Source organism: Dryas octopetala, chromosome 9 (assembly GCF_963921425.1).
Source record: "Dryas octopetala chromosome 9, drDryOcto1.1, whole genome shotgun sequence".
NCBI classification, from domain to species: Eukaryota; Viridiplantae; Streptophyta; class Magnoliopsida; order Rosales; family Rosaceae; genus Dryas; species Dryas octopetala.
In genome coordinates this window covers 16,630,829-16,651,621 of record NC_141374.1, presented here as the reverse complement: position 1 = coordinate 16,651,621, position 20,793 = coordinate 16,630,829, and the positions used below count along the sequence as shown (strand labels likewise).

Here is a 20,793-nt window from a genome sequence, read left to right as displayed (position 1 = left end):
ATTTGAGTCAAGTAATTCAGGTTTACAAATTTTTTAAGTAATTAATATCTCAATAAAAAAAAATTGCATAAATGTCTTCAATTATCATTTTTTATAACGACATATTTCCGTCAAGTTTTCTGTTTAAAAGGTTGTTAACTGTCTACGTAACACACTGACATGACTTAAAAAAAAATTCACAAAAAAAAAAAAAATAATAAACCTTTAAAAATGAAATAACTGCAAAAAGAAAAAAACAAAAGAAATGATAGTTGACGGAGGTATGTGGACTTTTATTATTTTTTTGGTCTATGTGAATTTTTTTTGGCAATTAACGGTCTTTTAAATGAAAAACTCGACCAAGTATGTCGTTATAAAAATAGTTGAGGCACATAGCAACTTTTTTTTTTTTAGGCCTAAGACACTCAGACAATCCTTGGGCCTTCGGTTTAATGTATTATCGGTAGGCCTCGAAATTATATTTGGACGAATTTCTTGGGCTTCTACTGTCACTTCCTATGTTCAATGGTTGGGCACTTGAGCCTTTAGTGGATTCCTGACCCGAATCATTTAAGTATTTGTTATTAAAGTCGGGTACTTCTCCAAACGGCGTCGTACCCTTTTCGCCAGGGAGTCGAATCACCTGAATCAGGAAGTAACTTGTCAGAGCGGCCCCATCACCCATGGCTCGAAACGACGTCGTATCTTTTATAAACTTTCGTTGACAAAATGACAGTACCCAGAAAACAAAAAAACACAGAAAAATTCAGAGCCCGTCAACAACGAAGGAGGTTTTACAATTTTCATGCCATAAGATTGTTGTGCAAGATCAAACAACCCCTCTGGTACGATCTCAACCCTCTTCAAACCCATTTCTATCTTTCTCAATTACTTAAATTTTATTTTCTTTCAATTATATGTAATTACAATCATTAATTCATATGAAATAGAATATTTATGATTGATATGCAGCTCTTTTCATTTTTAATTTTGTATGTACTTTTTGGGTTTTATTTCTCGCAGATTTTGTGAAGTGGGTTTGAGTTATCGGTGAGTGAGTGAGGATGGTGTTGGTGTTGGCCTTGGGGGATTTGCACATACCCCACAGGGCACCTGATCTACCTGCCAAGTTCAAGTCCATGCTTGTTCCTGGCAAGATCCAGCACATCATTTGCACTGGAAATCTTTGTATCAAAGTATGTTCTTTTTATGTTTCTGTCAATTCTTCTTTGATTCCCTTCAATTTTGCTTACTGGGTCTCGCTCAATTCACATTTGGAACCAATTTTTTAAAGTTAGTTTTACTGGGTTATTCTCTGTTTGGTTGCCCAGAAAAGAAAATCTCACAGAGGATAGGTATTCTGAAATTTGGTTCTTGGTAAACTTATGTGCATAGTGCTGCATAGACTTGTATGAGGAATAATTTCCAGAAACCAATTAGAATGCTAGGAGTTTCTTCTTACCCACTGATTGATTGGGTAATGTCTACAGCTTTAACCACCCTGCATTACCTTGTTCGTATTGCTAGGTTTGTGGATAGCACCATTCGTTTGGTTAATTTGTACATTTATTCTAACATCTATTACTTCACCAGATATTGATTATGTATGATATATTTGTATCATCCTATCTGTTGGTCTTGACATTTTTCAAGTATCGTAATAGCTCATGCAACTACTGATGTGTAACTGTTGTACTACACAAACAATTTTTCTTTTTGGTAACAATTTATTTGGCTGTAGTTTATGCCACTTGCTCAGAAATTTGCCACTAATAATTTCAGGAAGTTCATGACTACTTGAAGACTCTTTGTCCTGACTTGCATATTGCTCGAGGTGAATATGATGAAGAGACACGATATCCAGAGACTAAAACACTAACTATTGGCCAATTTAAGCTGGGGCTATGTCATGGCCATCAGGTTTGATTCCCTATATCTCTTCATTTATTTTTATTTTATCAGTAAGCATTGCAAAACTATGTATGCTCTAGTATCTTTAAGAATTTGTATTTGATCTGTCAGAAAGCAGAGGATACATTATTTCCTCTTGTCCTGTCATAATAATCTCTCTACATCCTTTCCGGTTATTCAGATCAAACTCATCTGCTGATTCACCAGTCCCTTCCACTAAGGACACTTCCCTGTTATGATATAAGCTTACGATGTGACTTCATCATATGTTCATATTTTAAATTCCACTCCCTCAATTCCTTCACATGAAGCAAATTACTCTTTCTTGCTGTTGTAGCCATTAATCTTTTGTCAGAGTGCACTGCCTAGCCATTAAAATTGACTTTTCCTTTTCTTCACGAGGGATTTCACCCTTAATCAAATATTTATGAACATTTCGTTAACTGAAAGAAATGAGAATTTGCGAGGAAAAAATGAGAAGACCATGGGAAAAAAGATCGGGAGGAAGACAATTTTTCAGGGCATAAAATAAATAATATTTGAAAGATGTTCTCTAATCCTTTGGAAGAGATCAACAGTACTTTGCATTATTCTCTATTTATTCAATCTAAAGAAGTTTCTTTCAAGAGTAGAAATAATGGAATTTTAGATCCTGAAAGAATTTCCAAGAGAAATAGGTGCACTACCATATTTGTTTCCTGTTGTTTTCTGAACTAGTTGGTGCTTCCCTAGTCAGTTATGAATGTTTGCAATGAATGCAAGTTTTTCCAAAAGGCTTTATTCGGAATGAAGGCACTTTGATGCAGTACAGTTATAGTGTTTACATTTGGTAGCATATCTCATTCATTTCATTTTGACAGTCATGAGAGAAATTCATGTCAAGGATTTGCTTTGGCTTTGATGTTCTGTAGGTTATTCCATGGGGGGACCTAGACTCACTAGCAATGCTTCAAAGGCAGTTGGATGTAGATATCCTTGTGACAGGTCACACTCATCAGTTCACAGCCTACAAACATGAAGGGGGTGTCGTTATCAACCCAGGGTCTGCCAGCGGCGCCTTTAGCAGCATTACCTATGATGTCAACCCAAGCTTTGTCCTCATGGACATTGATGGCCTTCGCGTGGTTGTTTATGTTTATGAACTCATCGATGGGGAGGTCAAGGTTGACAAGATTGATTTCAAGAAGACAACAGCCACTACCCACTCCGCTCATTGAACACAAATATTATGTACTGGTTTGTTAGACTTCAGGATTCCTCAATCTTTTCTCTTAGTGATGTATGTCTTCCCATTCTGTTTGTATTTGTGTCAATGGTGCAAATTTCTGGTTTTATAGTGATTGACCATAGGAATCATTTTTATGTTGACCTTTCTGTGGATTTGATCAACTTTGTGATATGTTTGACTACTAATACATGTCCGTGACTGTTATTTTCTTGTATGGCAGACCTCTTTCAGGATGCAGACATCCTTTATTATGGAAAATTGGTACATAAACAAGATTGTAACCTCAAAGACCAAAAAAAAAAAAAAAGGGAAAAATTTTCTAACATGACACCTAGTTTGGGGTCAATCTTAGTTTAGGACACCAGTTTGGGTTTGTGTTAGTTTAGGACACATATTTAGGATTTGTATTAGTGTGGGACAATCCGTCAACTCCGTTAAAATCTCCGTTAAAATGAGGGATAATTTGGACATTTTATATTTTAAAACAAAAAAAAATAAAAAAACAAATTTTACCACTAAAAAGATCAAGACTTTTTTTTTTTTTAGGAAAAAAAATCATTAAAAAGTTTAAAACTAAAAAAAGTCAACATTTCAAAAAGATTAAAACTAAAAACCCACAAAAACATAAAATTACATAACAACAAAAAAACAGAAAATGAAAAAGCCAAATCTGGCTGGGCTTGCTGCTGGAAGGGGATCGGGGTGGGGAGGAAGGGGGGAAGAGAGGAGAGTGGGTTTTGGGTGGGATTTGTGGGTTCTGAGTGTTTGAGCGTAGATGATTTGAAGCTAAATCCAACATCAAAACCATGAGCAGGTGGTGGGCTGGAGCTATCGACACTGCCAAGGAAATAATCACAACAACTCCATAATTTTACTCAAAAAATTTATGCATACTCATTTATTAGTGAGCTGTACGTGCCTTTTGTGTTTCTTTCCCAGCTAACATTTTAATTAAGGATGAATATATAATTTTGCAGAAAAAATCAGAAGAAGAAGAAGCAACTTGAAGTCCCTAGAGCATAGGACTGGGCTGGGCCTGTTGCTGGGAAGGGATTGGGTGGGGAGGAAGGGGGGAAAAGAGGAGAGTGAGTTTTGGGTTCTGGGTTTCGGGTGGGTATGTTGGTTCTAGGTTTCGGGGGTTTTGGGTTATGAGTTTCAGTGGTGCTGGTGGCAGAGGGTGAGTGGAGAAGGGATCAGGGTGGGGAGGAAATGGGGAAGAAAGGAGAATGGGTTTTGGGTTATGGGTTTCGGGTGGGTTTGTGGGCTCTGGGTTTCAGGGGTTTTGGGTTTGGGAAAATTTTTCATTCAGGACACGTACTTTGGGGTCAATCTTAGTTTAGGACACCAGTTTGGGTTTATGCTAGTTTAGGACACATATTTAGGATTTGTATTAATGTGAGACAATCCGTCACCTCTGTAAAGAATTCCGTTAAAAATAGACATGTGCCATGCACATGACCTATTTTCAAGGGACAAAATGGACAATTCACCATAATATATTAAAATAATTAAAAATAAAACTAAAACAAAAAAGAAAGAAGAACAAGATGGCAGCGCACCCCTTCTCCACCCAGCCCCAACTCACCTCCGGTGGCCATACTTGCCGGCAGTGACCCCACCATCCCCCCTCTCTATCTCACTCTCTCTCTCCCTCCATTTCTCTATTCCTCTCTTTGTCTCTTTTTCTCTGCAGATCGCACCCTCCTTTTTCTCTCTCTATTTCTCTGCACATCGCCCCAACCACCTCTAGCGGTGGCCTTACCCACCGGCAACGACCCACCCTCCCCCCTCTCTCTCTTTCTCTCTTCATCTCCGCACCTCTCTTCATTATGTTCTTCTCAAACCTCTCCACCTTCCTATCAGCCAAACACCTCGATGTTGTCTGCAAAAACCCAATACACATATACATCCCAATTTCAGATCTACCAAAACCTTTTCCATCAATTTAAACTAAATAGTTCACCATCTTCATATTATTACAGATCTGAATCAAAGCATACGCCTTTAGACAAAACCCAAATTACTTGATCTAAAATTACAGATCTGATTAATGAGATTGAGAAACAATCAAACACGAGTTGGGGCTGGGTGGAGAAGGGGTGCGCAGATGGAACAGAGGGAGAGGGAGAGGGAGAGAGAGAGAGAGAGAGAGAGAGAGAGAGAGAGAGAGAGAGAGAGAGAGAAGAGAGGGTGGGTCGTCGCCGGCAGTAAAGCCACCGCCGGAGGTGGTTGGGGCTGAGTGAAAACGAGGGGGGGGTGAGATCTGCATCTCCCTCTTCAATCCTTTTTTTTTTCTGTGTTTTTTGTGTTTATAGTTTTAAACTTTTTTAATATATTTTTAGTTTTAATCTTGTTTATTTTTAATTATTTTAATATATTATGGTGAATTGTCCATTTTGTCCCTTGAAAATAGGTCATGTGCATGGCACATGTCTATTTTTAACGGAATTCTTGACGGAGGTGACGGATTGTCCCACATTAATACAAATCCTAAATATGTGTCATAAACTAGCACAAACCCAAACTGGTGTCCTAAACTAAGATTGACCTCAAACTAGGTGTCCTGTTTGAAAATTTTTCCCTTTGGGTTTTGGGTTTCAATGGTGCTGGTGGCAGAGGTTGAATGGAGAGGGGAGGGAAGAGAGAGTGAGGCAGAGAAAGAAAGTGAGGGGGTAGGTTTCGGTGGGAAGCAGGGGGAGGGTCGGCAACGGGGAGGAGATGGGAAGGGGGCCCCTGTTGGAGAGAAAGGGAGAGAGAAGAGAAGGAAAGAGAAATGGGCTCGGGGTGGGGGGAAGAAGAAGAAGAAGAAGAAGAAAAAGAAGGGAAAAGGTGAGGGTGCGGGAAGAATCATAAGAAAAAGAAGAGAGGAGGGGGTGTGTGTACAGGGATGAGGATGGAGCTGGGAGAGAGATTGAGAGAGAGAGACGGTGAGTTCTGGGTTGGGTGGAGATGAGATTGAGAGATCGAGAGAGGTGAGAGATGAGAATTTTCACAAATCATAAAATTAGTTTTAAATATTTTAATTTATTTTTAGTATTAATGGTTTTAGTTTTTTAGTGGTAACCTTTTTGTTTTTTTTTTCTGTTTTTAAAATATAAAATGTCCAAATTATCCCTCATTTTAACGGAGTTTAACGGAGTTGACGGATTGTCCCACATTAATACAAATCCTAAATATGTGTCATAAACTAGCACAAACCCAAACTGGTGTCATAAACTAAGATTGACCCCAAACTAGGTGTACTGTTTGAAAATTTTTTCCAAAAAAAAAAAACAAGATTGTAACCTTGAAACTTCTGTAGTAGTTTGGAAAAAAAAAAAAAACAACGGATATTCAATATTATGTCATTTCAATGGCAAAAAAAAAGAACCCAAAAGAATCCCATATTACAAGTCTACAACTCACCACCACTTCTGCAATCTGTCAGACTTAACTTTTTAAAGTAGTAGTATTTCTGAGTGCCCCCAGGTCCTATTGGCATTTCATATTTTCAACGCCATATGTCTCCCAAATCATCCATCATCAAATCAAAGCCAAACCCATTTCAAGCAATAACTTCTTCACTCTTGCAGAAGTGCAAAAACAAAGACCAACTCGCTCAAATCCATGCACGTTTAATCACCACAGGCCTCTTTCACAACCCTCCTATAGTAAGCAAACTTGTTGCATCTTTTGCCTCAATTCCCCACCCCACTACAATTTTGACTGCCCGTTCGATCGCTGAACGTGTAGATGGTCTTGATACCTACACCTGGAACACCATCATCAGAGGTTATTTGGCCGGAAATCATCCAAAAGAAGCGCTTTTGGTTTATTCCCATGTGAGAAGGAAGGGTCTGGAGGTGGACAGTTATACCCTTCAGTTTGCTATTAAGGCATGCCAGCTTATGCCAATAGTTCATGAGGGGAAACAGTTACACAACCAGATTTTGAAACTGGGTTTTGTCTCTGAGATTATAATTCAAACTGCCCTTCTTAATATGTATAGTTTGTTTGGTGGGCTTATATACATGCAACAAGTGTTTGATGAAACGCCTCAGAGAGACTTAATTTTGTGGAATTCCATTGTTGCTGCATATTCTCAGCATGGTTTTCCTTATAAGGCACTTGCACTTGTCAGAGCTATGGCCATTGACGGTGTGAGGCTGAATGGGTCGACTGTTGTTAGCTTGCTTTCCGGTTGCTCGACTTTGAAGGCCTTGAGGAAAGGGAAGGAAGTTCATGGCTATGTGATTAGACACCTCATTGATAATCATGATGTTTTTGTTTACAATGCATTGATTAGTATGTATTCAAAATGTGGGTTTTTATCAAATGCTTGCCGGATATTCCAAACGATGCCCATAAGAAATGTGGTTTCTTGGACTTCTATGATCAATGGTTATAGTGATAACAATTATCTGAAGGAGGCATTGGGTCTGTTTGAAGAGATGGAGGCTGAGAATATAAGACCAGATGAGGTTACCATTTTGGGTGTCATTTCAATGTCCTCCAAGTTACGACGCCTCAAGATCGGAGAGTGGATTGACAATTATGTTGAGAGAAATGGGTTTAGAACAGGGAGTATTACCATTTCAAATGCATTGATGGACATGCATGCCAAATGTGGGAACATCAAGAAAGCTTGTCAAATTTTCGACGGGATGCTGGACAAGTCGTTAGTGTCTTGGACTACTATAATACACGGGCTAGCGATGCACGGCCTTGGAAGGTCAGCTCTGGATCAGTTCTCTCAGATGCAAAAAGAAGGGTTCAAACCAGATGGTATTCTCTTCCTCAACATGTTATCTGCGTGCAGCCATGCAGGTATGGTGGATGAGGGAAGAAAGTGTTTTAATTCAATGGTAAATGATTATCACATGAAACCATGGATGGAACACTATGGTTGCATGGTTGATCTCCTATGTAGAGCTGGATTGGTAAATGAGGCATTTGAATTTGTTCAGGACATGCCTGATAAACCAGATGCAATAATATGGCGCACACTGCTTGGGGCATGTCAAGGCCAAGGAGATGTTAAGCTAGCAAGTCAGATTATGAACTGTTTACATGACATAGAGCCTAAAAATAGTGAAGACTATGGACTGCTATCGAATTTGTATGCTACCATGGCTGAATGGGATAATGTCGAAGAGATAAGGAAAGAGATGAAAGAGAGGGGAGTGATGAAACAGGACCCTGGTAGCAGTTCCATTGAGGTATATTAAAATGTACAGTTGACATCTCGTAATGTAATTCTGAAGAACTGCTCATGAAGGACTAGAATGTCCATGTTTGCAAAATGGCATAGGGTTATTTACAAAAAAGAAAATGAATAGGGTTGGTGCATTCCTTATTTCAATAAATTCTTAAAACTTTCCTACTTTCTAATAATGAAAATCTGAAAACTACAACCTGAAAATAACTAATAGCTTTCTTACTTGTTTGCGGTGGTTGACAGGGGTATGCATGTTTCTGTTAAATAACCTTTAGTCCATTGATATCTACATTAAATAACTCTCGATTGGAGCTATACAGACACGTTTAAGCTGACTCTTCAGTTTACACAAGATTATCCAAACAAACCACCAACAGTACGATTTGTTTCTCGAATGTTTCATCCGAATAGTAAGTACATATCTTGACATCAGCATTTGTGTCATGTTAAATATTTCTCCTCTGGTTTCAGAATTCAAATTTTTCTTTCAAATTTGGTCAGTTTATGCAAATGGAAGTATATGTTTGGATATTTTACAGAATCAGTGGAGTAGTATATATGGTATGGTTTGATAGTGTGGAAAGCATTGATGTTTCCTTGATTATTAAAATGAAATTTACAGAAAACAAGTAATACTAAGAAACTTTCTAATTTTCGGGGTTTCCCTTGCTTGACAAGGAGACTTAAGATTAGGAACCTCTAATATGAGGCGGCATATATCATTCCAATTCCTAGTAGGAATTATTAACTTTCCATATTTCATTCACTAGCTTTCCTAAACAATACTTATAAGGCGGCAGATCACTTCCTAGTAGGAATAGGAACTTTTTCAATGTTTGTTTCACCATAAATATAGCTCGAGACCTTGATGGTTTTGTCACTCTCATTCATAATTCCATAACAAGCTAAGTGCTTCTGGCCACCATGGTATCCCAAGACTTCCCATGGCTAATGCTTCCAGACCAACAACCCACCAACACCACCAACAACAAATACTTGAAATCCTTTTTCAGTATTTCCACCCACAAACTCCGCACCCTCCAACTCCCCGAGGCACATGACAAGACCATATGCGGTTCATCTTCAGGTTGGCTAATCCTGCTCGACGATCAAACCACTTCACTCACTCTCCTCAACCCCCTCACCCGAGCCCAACTCACTCTCCCCAAACTCTCTTCTTCTAAATTCCATCAAGACCACAAGAACCGTGTTCTTGTCCACAAGGCCATACTATCTTCCGACCCTTCTCGTGACCCATACAACTACAAAGTTCTGGCAATTTACGGAGAGAAACGAAGGCTGATTTACTACAAACCAGGGGAGAAAACATGGACCATGTTGCATCCAGCAGGGTCTTTTTATGATGATGTTCTTTCCTTCATGGGCAGGGAGTTGCTCGCCATTAACGAGTTGGGGAAGCTTGTGGTTTGTGATCTTGATGATGTGTATGTACCGAGGGTTGAAGTAGTTGTGTGCCCTCAATTCTTTTGGGGTGACAAGGTTTATATAGTGGGCGTAGGAGCAGAGCTGGTTATGATCATAAGTGATTTGCAGAAGAACCGTGCCTTTGAAGTTTACAGGCATGATGAAGGGAACTGGATACCCATCAACGACTTGACTACTTGGACGATTTTCTTGGGCCAGAACCACTCTGCTGCCATTGACACTCGAAATTTTAAGGGGCTGATAAAACCCAACTGCATCTACTTCATTGATGATGGTTTAGACATGGAGGATGGTCACGACTTGGGAGTGTTTAGCTTGGAAGATCACAAAATTGAGCCTCTGCAGTGTGTTTCGCGTGATGTCCAATGGCCACGGCGAGTCTGGTTTATGCCTAGCTTGGAAGACAATGGCAGAGTTGAGCCTCTGCAGTTTATTCCACTTTGATTTGTTTTCTTCAGTTTATTATGTAGAAATTTGGACATCAATAAAGCATGCTTTAATTTGAACTATTGATATAATGTAATTGATGTTCACACTTTTGTTTGGCTTTTTTTGTAATGTAATTGATGTTCACACTTTTGTTTGGCTTTTTTTGCTTTGTATAACTTAAGTTGCTGAGTAGCTACTCCCAATGCATATTCACATCAGCATATGATATATACATTGGAAACCAATCCAAAATGTAATCCAATTCTTTGGTGTCAATCACAGATAATGCCAGAAAAAAATTACAGAGCTAATATGATAAACAATAAATACTTGAATTGCTCAGTACAATAGATATCACCAGCAATTGTATTTAACAATGAACAAACCACCGCAGTTTAAACCAATAAAAGACAAATAAGATGGATTCACCAAACAGACTGAAAACTTTCACCTGAAACCTTCTATACATAGGCATATCCCCCACAAAAAAACACTGAAGACAAACCCAACAAAAGTATAAGAATGAAACTGCTTTAGACATTCGATAATGTTTACATGACTTAAGCCAAGCTGATCTCTTCCATTGAGGGAGCATCCTACAGCAGACAGATAAAAGATAGTGTAAGTGAAAATCAGGGAGATTAAAACAAGAAACAAAGAAAGGAAAGACAAAATCAGAACCTCAATTGCTTGATATTGTAGAAGCTAAAGTGTAACAAACAATGTATACTTAAAAAGCAATTCACCTCATTTTCTTTGTTCTCATTAAGAGCTTCCTCCTCTGCAGGAGTAGGGTTAACTGATCCTGCAACTGTGCAACACCACCGAATCATTAAACAATGTCACATAACAGTTGACAAGAAAGATAATTACACATAGGATCCCAAAAGTACTTGCCTTGTTCACCAGCAGACTTATTCCCCTGCTTCTTCTTCCTATCCTTTCCGTCGTTAGATTCTTGCATACTTGGTTTCTGGGATTTCTTTGCGGTTGACCTACGCACTCCAGTCTCAGAAACAGGTCCTGAATTTGAAGAACTCTTTGACACAGATCCCCTAGCCCTGGTTGCAGGAGTGCTTTTCTGAATAATCTCCTTCTTAGCTGGAACTGTGACTGAAGAAACTTGAGCAGCATCAGTGTTCAACGACTTGGGTTTCAGTTTCCTAGTTCCCATTGTCGAAGAACAGCTCTTGACATCATCATCAGAAGATCGAGAAGAACGAGTCCCCTCCTCAAATACCTGCGAACAAGTTTCGGAGACCTGCAACTCCTCATTTTCTAAAATCTTGTAGCTCTCCAATAGTCCTTTCAGAGTCTCTCCAAGGTCACCAAGGTTATCCTTATGACGAAGTTTATAGGATTTAAGTTCGTCTCGCACTGGCTGTAGAGGCTGGGTTTGATATTGTTTGAAAGAGAAAAATGGGTCACAATCATCTCTTGCATATAATTTAAGGTCCAAGTATATAACAAAAGGGGATAAAAATGGGAACTGGAAAAAATTGTATGCATTAGTTGTACCTCACATCCTGCCTCGAAGGCTAGTTTGAAAAACCCAAGTGAAATTGAGTGCTTGGTAGAAGCCTCAGACAGCTTAATCTGTGACAGCCAGTATGATGGGGAGGACAGAAGATCAAACTTCTTCCTGCTTATTGATTTAGAAACATCGGAAGCTGGTGTTTCACTTTTCACAGACCTCCTTGATCTAGCCTCTGAAACTGGAGTGATGTTGCCAGCCAGTTTTGGAACTGGAGTACCAGCCGACTTGGTAGGAATGGAGGAGAGCCTTCTGGGTGGCTTGGCAGACTTATCCTTGCCAGAGAGATCAAGAACACCCACACTTTTACTTACAGTAGATGCAGGTCTTCCCCTAAAAATAGACATACCCAAATACAATTCAATATGCTTTCTAAGTAGGACCACTTAGCTTATGCAGAGAGCAAACGAGCATAGTGGAAAAAAAAAAAAAAAAAAAAATCTATAGACCGCAAAAGATTGCAAAATCTAATTCATCTATTCCTTCATTAATTTCTTTTTATGTGTGCATTTCTACTCAAAAGTGATAAATCTTGCAACAATTTAATATTTATAGACTGCCAGAGATTGCAAAACACAGATGACAGAACCATTTAACAATGCTTATACTGAAGCTTGCTTCACCGTCATGTTGGCAGTAGAGCAATATGATTTTTTTTTTCTAAATCAAATTGACATTTCTCATATTACATGTAATTACTCAGTTTATGGGGACTAAAAATTTCACCATCATAATACATGCAGTATACCCATAGTTTAAAAAAAAAAAAAGAAGAGATTTTCAGCCATAATTTGAAAAGTTAGGATTTTTTTTTTTTTCACCTTCATATACATGAGTCTGCATATTCTAAAATGTAATATAAAATTATAAACCCATCCCCATAATTTGATTTCCTTTTCCTTCAAGATACCTCAAAATATATTGAATTGCAAGTGAAATTTAACTATTGGCTATCGGCCTATCACATCATCATCATAAAATATTCAAATTATACCTCTTAGACGCAGAACCATTGGACAATTCGGCGACCGCCGGCTTCTCCTCCTTGGTTTTCGTCGCCGATCGCAGTGCATACCGAACAAGCTTTCCTGAAACACCCAAAAACCACACCCAATTTTCACAAACAAACACACACTGACACACAAACACAAAATTAACAACTCTCACAAAGAGATATAATACCAGATTGAGATTGAGCAGACTGGGGTTCCTCCATTGATTGATTGATTGCTCAGCTTCTTCTTCCTTCTCTTGTGTGAACAACAATGAATCATAGTCTGGCTTTTATATTCATTTTCTTTCTTTTTTTCTTTTTCTTTTTTTCCCATTTTTTTGACTCTTATCGTTTGGGCGGGAACTGTGACTATACCCCACGAAAAAATCAGATTTCACTGCACGCGCACAGGTGATGAAACCTTCTCACTCGCGTTCCGATGCGCGCAGAGCCAGAACATTTTCCACGTGTTAGATTTTTATTGGCTGTTGGGGATACAGTTGTGATATCGAGCGGACCTGATTGAGAGAGGAGGTGGACGCGTGGACAACTCATTTGCCCTTAGAATGCTAAAACGGTGTGTGATGAGGATTTTCAACGGCTGGCGCCGCATGGGACCCACACCTTTATAATTTGATGAATTCGAATTTCAAATTTGAAATGTGTGCCGTTAAAACTGCTCTGTGCGGTTGAGAAATGAGATGCGATGATATAGACGAAGGCGGTTTTTATCTTTTTCCTTTTGTCTTCGGTCGGATTTGGTTTTTATGGGCTAGACATGCACTGAGGAATGGGCCTAGACAAAACTTGTGGAATGGGCCATGATCGTAAAATAGTTAAGAAATTGGGCCCGTAATGATTTTTAACTAGGGTTATTTATAGAGTTAATTACATTTACACCCCTGAGGTTTATCGTCTTTTCACATATACTCTCTGAAGTTTTAAAAAATTACACATACACCCCATGAGGTTTCAAAACTATTGCATTAACCCCCTACAAGAGAAAAAAATGAATAAACAAAAAAGAAAATATTTATATTAAGGTTGGTCCTTACACCTTGAATAATCTTATTAAGCCATTTTACCCCTTAGCATGCCTTTTGCATAATTTCTCATCATTTTTCGTCTCACTATAGGGGGTTATATGCAACAATTTTAAAACCTTAGGGGTGTATGTGTAATTATTGAAACCCCAGGGGGTATATGTGAAAAGACGATAAATCTCATGAGGTGTAAGTGTAATTAACTCTTATTTATACTTACACCCCTTGAGGTTTATCGTCTTTTTACATACATCTCCTGATGTTTCAAAAATTACACATACACTCCATGAAGTTTGAAAGCTGTTGCACATAACTCCCTGCAAAAGAAAACATTAGGCCATAATAAGAGAAGGTGTTCAAATAAGAATGTTGAAGGGGTGCAAAGAGGTGGTGTGAACGTTTTAAGGGGAAGATGAAGAGTGACTGGAAGAGTCAATGCATTAAGGGGAATGAGGTTATGTGCAACAATTTTAAAACCTCAAAAGATGTATGTGTAATTTTTGAAACCCCAAAAGATGTATGTGAAAAAGAAAATAAACCTCAGGAGGTGTAAGTGTAAATAATTCTTTTTAACTACTTGAGGAGACTTGGATAAAGAAGTAATTCAAGTTAGGATATATCCAAATCAACTATCTATTATTTTAAGGGTATTTGTCTTATAATATTTAGAGAAGTCCAAATTTCGAACGTCCACTCTCAAATTGAAAAACCAAAAGAAAATAACAGTTTCTTTTATAAAGTTTTATGCTTATAATAAGTTGTATTCTTGATTCAAAATGATTTGCCAAATTTCTTTTGATATTGTTGTTTATTTCTTTAGTAAGTTTGGACGAGGTCCCGTTAATATTTTCAACTTCTAACTAGCTAATAACCCTTTAATTTAGTGGTGGCACTCAATTTTCCCTTTGTAGGGGAGATATTGAGTTCAAATCTTATAGACGTTAATTATTGATAACTTTTTAAAAAAATTATAAGATTTGATAATTTATGCCTTTACAATAATTGTAGTACACAATTTTTTTTTTTCTTTTTCTAAAAAAGTTGTAGTAGACAATTAGACATAACCATTGAATGTGATGGTTGAGTTGTTAGATGGCAGGTAGCCAGGTACTTATATATATATATCATACATTCATACATTATTGTGAGTTTGAGATTAGTACCATAGTAGTGGCAAAAAAAAAAGAGATTAGTACCATAGTAAACAACAAATATTTTACTATCCTTACTAACCAAAACTATATTTTAATATTGCCAAATTTAAACTATATTACAACTTGAGTAAGATTGTGTTAAAATTAGAGTTCCTTTTTGGAAAGTGGATCTATGTATTAGTTACAACAAACTTTTATAATAATGGAAAGTGAAGGATGTTTATTTATTTTTTGATCTATATGTTGGTGTTGGTGACCATAAATTAATGTAGGGGTGGCCATGGTAAAAAAAAAAGAGGGGAGGAAGCTGATGACCATAATGGCTTGGGTTCCCACATTTCTACTCCGTGACCACAACGACTGCAGTCGCCACTCGCCACTCATCACACGCCCACATCCACATCAGTACATCACATTTGCAGTCGACGGCTACGATGACTCACGCGCGCAGTGGCGCCTCGGTTCCAAATTTGCACTTTCGAGGGCAGAAGTGTAATTTCAATCATGCTTCGGAATAAATAAAGGACCTGTGCACCCTTGGTTCCGAAGTAACTGGCTAACTGCACTCGGGACTGCCAACACATCCTCTTTTATTCTAAAGACAGTTATTGCCTACGCTCAAGCATACCGTACGCTCTCTTTAATAGTCGTTGGATTAGAATATGTCTTAAGATCAAAGAAATCAGTCAAAATATCTGAAATATCCAGCTCAGTAATCCAATCATGAATGGCCTCAATTTTGCTAACCTACACCTCACCACATTCAATCCCATTCCTCTTGTCTCCAATTTTTCAAATTCAGGTATTTTTTTGGCTACCAGTCCAGAGTACAGAGAGTAAAGCAAGCAAAGCAAAGGAGGGAGCTTTATTTTCATTAGATCACAGTTTCTGGGTTTTGCTCACTCTCTCACTCACTCATGGTACATTTCATTCCTTATTATACTCTCTAAAGCTCACTTTTTTTTTTTGTTGGGTTTTTGTTCTTTTTGTGGTCTGATGGTTTGAGATTTATGTTTTCCAGGAATGGTAGATTTGGGGTTTAGAAGGTCCACATTTTTGTGAAGTAAGTTTCAGATCTGGTGTAGCTCAACCTCATATGTGTTGCAATTGATTAGGTTCTAAGATCTTGTGGATTGTGGAGTGTTTCTAATTTGCTTTTGGCTTGACTCTGAATTTTAACTGAATATGCTGTGATTGACTGATTGCTTAGTGACTTAGTGTGTCTCTGGCTATGTAACTATGTTACTAGATTTTGGAAGAGTAATAGTAACCTTTTTGAAGCTCTTACCTTTTTTGATGTGTTTAATGAAGCTATGATTTTGTTGTCATCTTAATTTGACTCTAAGCTGATTGCATTTGATACTATTTATGGATTTGATTATAACGTTTAATACATTAATGAAATAGCTCAACAGATTAAATGTATTTTGTGGTTCCACGTATGGGTCTTGCCTTTCAAGGTTTTAATGGTTTTCAACTTGAAATTAGGCATGTTAGTTAAGATCAAAATCAATATGTTTTGAGGATCTCTCTTCTCTCTCTCTGGGTTTGTACTTTGATCCATGTAGTTCTTGAAAATGGATATGTCATTAAGATGTGTAACATAGTGTGGTGTTGGCATAAGCACCCATAGACAGATTTGCTGTTATAAACTTAAAATGTTTGGTTCTGGAAATTTTCGTTCCTTCATATTTTCATTTTATTTTTCTTTTTTGATTGCATTAATTCCTTTTTCCAAGTTGCAATTTATGCAGTTTTAAATTGTGATTGTATGGAACCATGCAGAAAGTGGGATTCAGGATTTTGTGGCTCTTGGTCTTCCTGCAATGGGCAAATCACCAGCTAAATGGATCAAGACTGTACTGTTTGGAAAGAAATCCTCAAAAACTAATATTACAAAAGGGAGAGAGGTAACGCCAACTGTTATTGAGCTAATATGTACTTGAAAATCAAATGAAGGACACCTTATTCTCAAACATTTCCTTTAATCATGAGATTAAGCAGACTTAACTTTCTTTTTATTTCCGTATAATTATTTGTTGTATTTTGCAATCCCTTCAATTTCAGAAGTTTAATTACTTTCTCTATCTGTAATAAAAGCATTAACTCACACAAAATCTATCTTTATGCCTATGATCATTGTGTATAGAAAATTTCAAATGAGAAGGAGGTGGTGGTTGCTGCCAAGGCAGTTGGAGCTGAATATGCTTCAGATCCACCTGTTTCTTTTCAACAAAACACAAACACCATAGATGACAACATAGGGCTAGAATTAGAGAACAAGGAAGCTCCAAGTGTATTAGGTGATGGGGGACCAGGGAGTCAAAGTACAGAAACACAAGCACCCACACCACAAGATGCAGTGCATGATCCTGAAAAAATCAGGCAAGAGCAAGCTGCGACTAAGGCACAGGCAGCCTTTAGGGGTTATCTGGTAAGTCTCTTGTTGAAATATTATTTCAGTGGATTAAATCATTTGCTTGTTCTTGTCTAATGCTCATTGTATCGATTTTTATATTAGTTGAGATTAGAAACAACTGATGTTGGTATAATATGTGAAGGCTCGCCGGGCATTTTGGGCTCTCAAAGGCATAATAAGATTACAGGCACTTATCCGTGGGCACCTGGTTAGGAGACAAGCTGTTGCTACACTGTGCAGTATGGTGGGAATTGTCAAGTTTCAGGCCCTTACTCGTGGAAGACTGGTCAGGAAGTCTGATATTGGGCTTGAAGTGCAAACAAAATGCAGGGTGATGCCTCTGGTAAACCTCTTAAGTACTTGGTTGATTGTCAATTACTATTTGTCACTCTCATCTTTGAGCAGAGAACCTCATGCTCCCCTTCTGTTCTCTATCCCCAAATATATTTCTAACTGCATTAGGCTAGGCGGTTTTTAGATTCCTTCGTGCTACCCTTTAATATATTCCCCTATATTTTGTTCATCAGGAGGGCAAGGTTAATATGTCGTGGACTCAGATGGCAAAGCTGTCCACCAATGTTTTCATTTGTAAGGTAAGTTCAGCATTGTGTTTACAGTTAAGCAATACATATTATTTGAAGAACATATCCAGATTTGAACCACAATTTTGTCATACAAGAATCTCTATTGGGTTTGTATGATTCCAAAGTGGCATGTTGTAACGGTTTGGTTTTTTATTTTTAGCTTCTTGCTCTGTCACCTACTGCGATGCCTCTGCATTTGCATTACGAATCTGAAGATCCAAATTCAGTCTCAAACTGGCTAGAACGGTGGTCAGCAACCCATTTTTGGAGACAAGTTCTCCAACCAAGAAAAGTTCCAGATCCTAAATCTCAGAGAAAGCATCCAGAGGCTCAAACAGGCAGGGTAAAGCGAAACAGCCGGAGGCTTCCTGCTGCAAATGGTGAAAGTGCCTCGGTGCAAGCAACCTCTGAACTTGAGAAACCAAAACGTAACCTTAGGAAAGTTTCTAGCCATCCAGCAGAACCAGTGCTGGAAAATCCACAAGTTGAACTTGAAAAGGTTAAACGTAACTTGAGAAAGGTTCATAGTCCCGTAGTAGAGAACTCTGTGCAGACAGAAGCTGAAGCTGAGACTCTCAAACAGAGTCTGGAAAAGACTTCAAGCACTCCGGGTCACGATGTTTTGGAAGGGTACACGAGTAATTCTGGTGAGAAATTGAAGAAAGAGCCAACCCGGACTCTGTCCAATCAGCCTGATTCAGAAACAACTCCTGAACAATCAGCAGCAAAAGAGGTATTTAATTTATCTGGTGTTCTAGCTGCAGCAGATTTAAAGCCTTTGGAAGAGGGCACTGGCAAAGATATAAATACACCTAGTGATGAAGCTGCAGTTGAGTTGAAGTTATTAACAGAGGTCAGTAGAAAAGATGAAAACATCTCTGTCTCAAATGGGGTTATGAGCCAAAAGGAAGATTTAACAACCAATGACAACCAGAAATCGAGCAGGAAAGCTTCTACTCCAGCCAAACAAGAGCGTCCAGAGAATGGGTTGCAAAGCAGTCTAACGGTTCCAAGTTATATGGCAGCAACTGAATCTGCAAAGGCAAAGCTGAGAGCACAAGGCTCCCCTAGGTTTGGACAAGAGGGGACAGAGAAAATAAACTTCACTCGCCGTCATTCTCTGCCATCATCAACTAATAGCAAAATCAGCTCACAGTCGCCAAGGACACAGAGACTGGTTCAAACAGTTGGCAAAGGAGGAAACAAAAGTGACAAATCTCTATCAGCTTCAAGAGATGGTATGATTTTTACATTCTTTAGACTGATTCTCATTCACCCCCCACACTGGGATGTTCTGGAAATATATTGCAATTGGTTATCTATTCACAACAAAAGGAATTTCTTAAAGTTATTTAAATTCTTTGTTGATCTAGAAGATGGTGCATATTATTCCAGATCTGTTAGTGCATATGAATTGTTTTGTTGTCCTTTCCCCTAAGAGGAAGTTCAGCTGAAGTTAATTGCTTTTACAGCATGTCATTCATCATGTGAAGAACCTCAACAATATAATTCCTATATATTTTCTCATTATGCACAATGATTTGCCTTATCGTTTTATCACATTTTCTGTTTCTAGTAATAATCGCCTTGGTTATTTTTTGATTTTGCAGGAAAGGTAACCCAAGCAGAGTGGAGAAGGTGATTTTCCAGTAACATTTGGGTTTCCATTTCAATATAAAGTGGCAGATATTGATGTCGGTTTTTGATTTATGCATATTGTGATTTGAAGTGTTGTTGAACTGTGAACGGGGGGGGTCTCTAGTTAGAGGGTTGTGTTGGGCCAAGAGCCTCTCCTGATTTGTCTGCATTTGGGATGTTTATGAGTGAATGTACATCATAGGTTTCATGCTATTATCTTGCATTAAATCTAAGACATGGTTGGTTTTGAGTCTTTTCTGGCCATTCCTAGTGATTGTATAGTGATTGATTATCATTTATTCTGCACCGTCATGTTTGTTATGCTTCATACGGTGAACTTAGCCTTTAAGATAATTTCAAGTGATATGGTTTTCAGTTGTGCCTCTACATTTCTTCCACAAGTTGTGTACTCAAAAAATGCCATGAAATTATGATACAGGGTCTCGATATCCTATGCAATGAAATAATTTAAGAATCTCAGTATATTTTACTATATCGACAAATCTGCTAGTGGTGCCACATTTGAGGGGAGGATGCAGTATCTTGATCTCAATGAAAACATGACAAATATAGTTATGCAATATATTAATCTGCATAATTATCCAAAATATGATAAATGTAGTTACTTGCAATCAGGGAATGGACGAAAATGTATACTGTGTCACCTTACAATTACAGAGCAATTAAAAAAGTGGGGAATGAAGGTTTCAAATCGTAAATATCTTGCAAGAGCTTTAATACATTACCAAATCCCAAAAAACTTGAGATGCTGCTAAAGAATGGGCCAATAATCTGGAACCTCAACTGTGGTTCCAGATATTAAAGCGAGGGTAACCATCCTCCCCTCAGCCATGGCAACTTCTAGCTCTGCCTGCCTTGCAATATTCAAGAAAACTTCTTCAAGAGTTGTAAGGCCAAGTTGGATGTCTACTATATACCAAATTCGCATTGTCTATCTTGAGGCTCTGCCAAAAAAAATTTCTGTTGGAGATTTTAAATAAAATCCAAAGGAATAAAGAACAGTAAGTGTTGATGCATAAATTTGGATTGGTGGTAGATTCTACAGACATAATGAACACAAGATGTATAATGGTTCACCACGATTCATGTGATCGGGTTATGTCCACTTAGGTTTTTTTGGGTTCTCATTATGAATAAATGTGTTACGTTGTACAAAAAGAGCATGAGAGCTCTAGAGAGAAAATGAGAGCTAGGTCTAAAGATGGGAGAGAGATCA

At 38.1% G+C, this 20,793-nt stretch overlaps 4 protein-coding genes and 1 pseudogene across 4 annotated transcripts; 4 read left to right on the top strand and 1 right to left on the bottom strand.

Moving 5' to 3' along the window:
• Nucleotides 1-720: 720 nt before the first annotated feature.
• On the top strand, nucleotides 721-3,332 carry MAG1 (Calcineurin-like metallo-phosphoesterase superfamily protein). The gene is made up of 4 exons (XM_086257275.1): nucleotides 721-824; nucleotides 1,003-1,175; nucleotides 1,762-1,899; nucleotides 2,802-3,332. Exons 2-4 carry the CDS (start codon nucleotides 1,044-1,046, stop codon nucleotides 3,105-3,107), a joined length of 576 nt encoding a protein of 191 aa, XP_086113401.1. The 5' UTR covers nucleotides 721-824; nucleotides 1,003-1,043; the 3' UTR covers nucleotides 3,108-3,332.
• A 3,286-nt stretch (nucleotides 3,333-6,618) lies between these two features.
• LOC147274922 (pentatricopeptide repeat-containing protein At1g08070, chloroplastic pseudogene) lies at nucleotides 6,619-8,325 on the top strand (annotated as a pseudogene).
• A 914-nt stretch (nucleotides 8,326-9,239) lies between these two features.
• LOC147274921 (putative F-box protein At5g55150) lies at nucleotides 9,240-10,205 on the top strand. The gene has a single exon (XM_086228374.1). The coding sequence runs from the start codon at nucleotides 9,240-9,242 to the stop codon at nucleotides 10,203-10,205; it is 966 nt and encodes a 321-aa protein (XP_086084500.1).
• Nucleotides 10,206-10,517: 312 nt separating this feature from the next.
• LOC147274920 (microtubule-associated futsch-like protein) lies at nucleotides 10,518-12,970 on the bottom strand. The gene is made up of 6 exons (XM_086227812.1): nucleotides 12,907-12,970; nucleotides 12,719-12,812; nucleotides 11,709-12,057; nucleotides 11,088-11,580; nucleotides 10,937-11,001; nucleotides 10,518-10,786 (listed from the first exon to the last, which is right to left on the bottom strand). The coding sequence occupies exons 1-6, from the start codon at nucleotides 12,938-12,940 to the stop codon at nucleotides 10,751-10,753; spliced, it is 1,071 nt and encodes a 356-aa protein (XP_086083938.1). The 5' UTR covers nucleotides 12,941-12,970; the 3' UTR covers nucleotides 10,518-10,750.
• A 2,765-nt stretch (nucleotides 12,971-15,735) lies between these two features.
• LOC147274919 (protein IQ-DOMAIN 31-like) lies at nucleotides 15,736-19,943 on the top strand. The gene is made up of 8 exons (XM_086256948.1): nucleotides 15,736-15,835; nucleotides 15,937-15,978; nucleotides 16,701-16,825; nucleotides 17,065-17,349; nucleotides 17,477-17,677; nucleotides 17,862-17,927; nucleotides 18,079-19,156; nucleotides 19,529-19,943. Exons 3-8 carry the CDS (start codon nucleotides 16,742-16,744, stop codon nucleotides 19,558-19,560), a joined length of 1,746 nt encoding a protein of 581 aa, XP_086113074.1. The 5' UTR covers nucleotides 15,736-15,835; nucleotides 15,937-15,978; nucleotides 16,701-16,741; the 3' UTR covers nucleotides 19,561-19,943.
• The last annotated feature ends 850 nt before the right edge of the window (nucleotides 19,944-20,793 follow it).

Bases quoted from the DNA above. Each gene is read 5' to 3' on its own strand.
- MAG1 (XM_086257275.1), top strand. From the start codon at position 1,044: ATGGTGTTGGTGTTGGCCTTGGGGGATTTGCACATACCCCACAGGGCA. The intron at 1,176-1,761 runs GTATGTTCTTTT...TAATAATTTCAG, and splicing joins CTGGAAATCTTTGTATCAAA to GAAGTTCATGACTACTTGAA. The intron at 1,900-2,801 runs GTTTGATTCCCT...GATGTTCTGTAG, and splicing joins GGCTATGTCATGGCCATCAG to GTTATTCCATGGGGGGACCT.
- LOC147274921 (XM_086228374.1), top strand. From the start codon at position 9,240: ATGGTATCCCAAGACTTCCCATGGCTAATGCTTCCAGACCAACAACCC.
- LOC147274919 (XM_086256948.1), top strand. From the start codon at position 16,742: ATGGGCAAATCACCAGCTAAATGGATCAAGACTGTACTGTTTGGAAAG. The intron at 17,350-17,476 runs GTAAGTCTCTTG...TAATATGTGAAG, and splicing joins CAGCCTTTAGGGGTTATCTG to GCTCGCCGGGCATTTTGGGC. The intron at 17,678-17,861 runs GTAAACCTCTTA...TTTGTTCATCAG, and splicing joins AATGCAGGGTGATGCCTCTG to GAGGGCAAGGTTAATATGTC.
- LOC147274920 (XM_086227812.1), bottom strand. From the start codon at position 12,940: ATGGAGGAACCCCAGTCTGCTCAATCTCAATCTG. The intron at 12,813-12,906 runs GTATTATATCTC...TGGGTGTTTCAG, and splicing joins GTCTGCTCAATCTCAATCTG to GAAAGCTTGTTCGGTATGCA. The intron at 11,581-11,708 runs GTACAACTAATG...TATCAAACCCAG, and splicing joins CCTTCGAGGCAGGATGTGAG to CCTCTACAGCCAGTGCGAGA.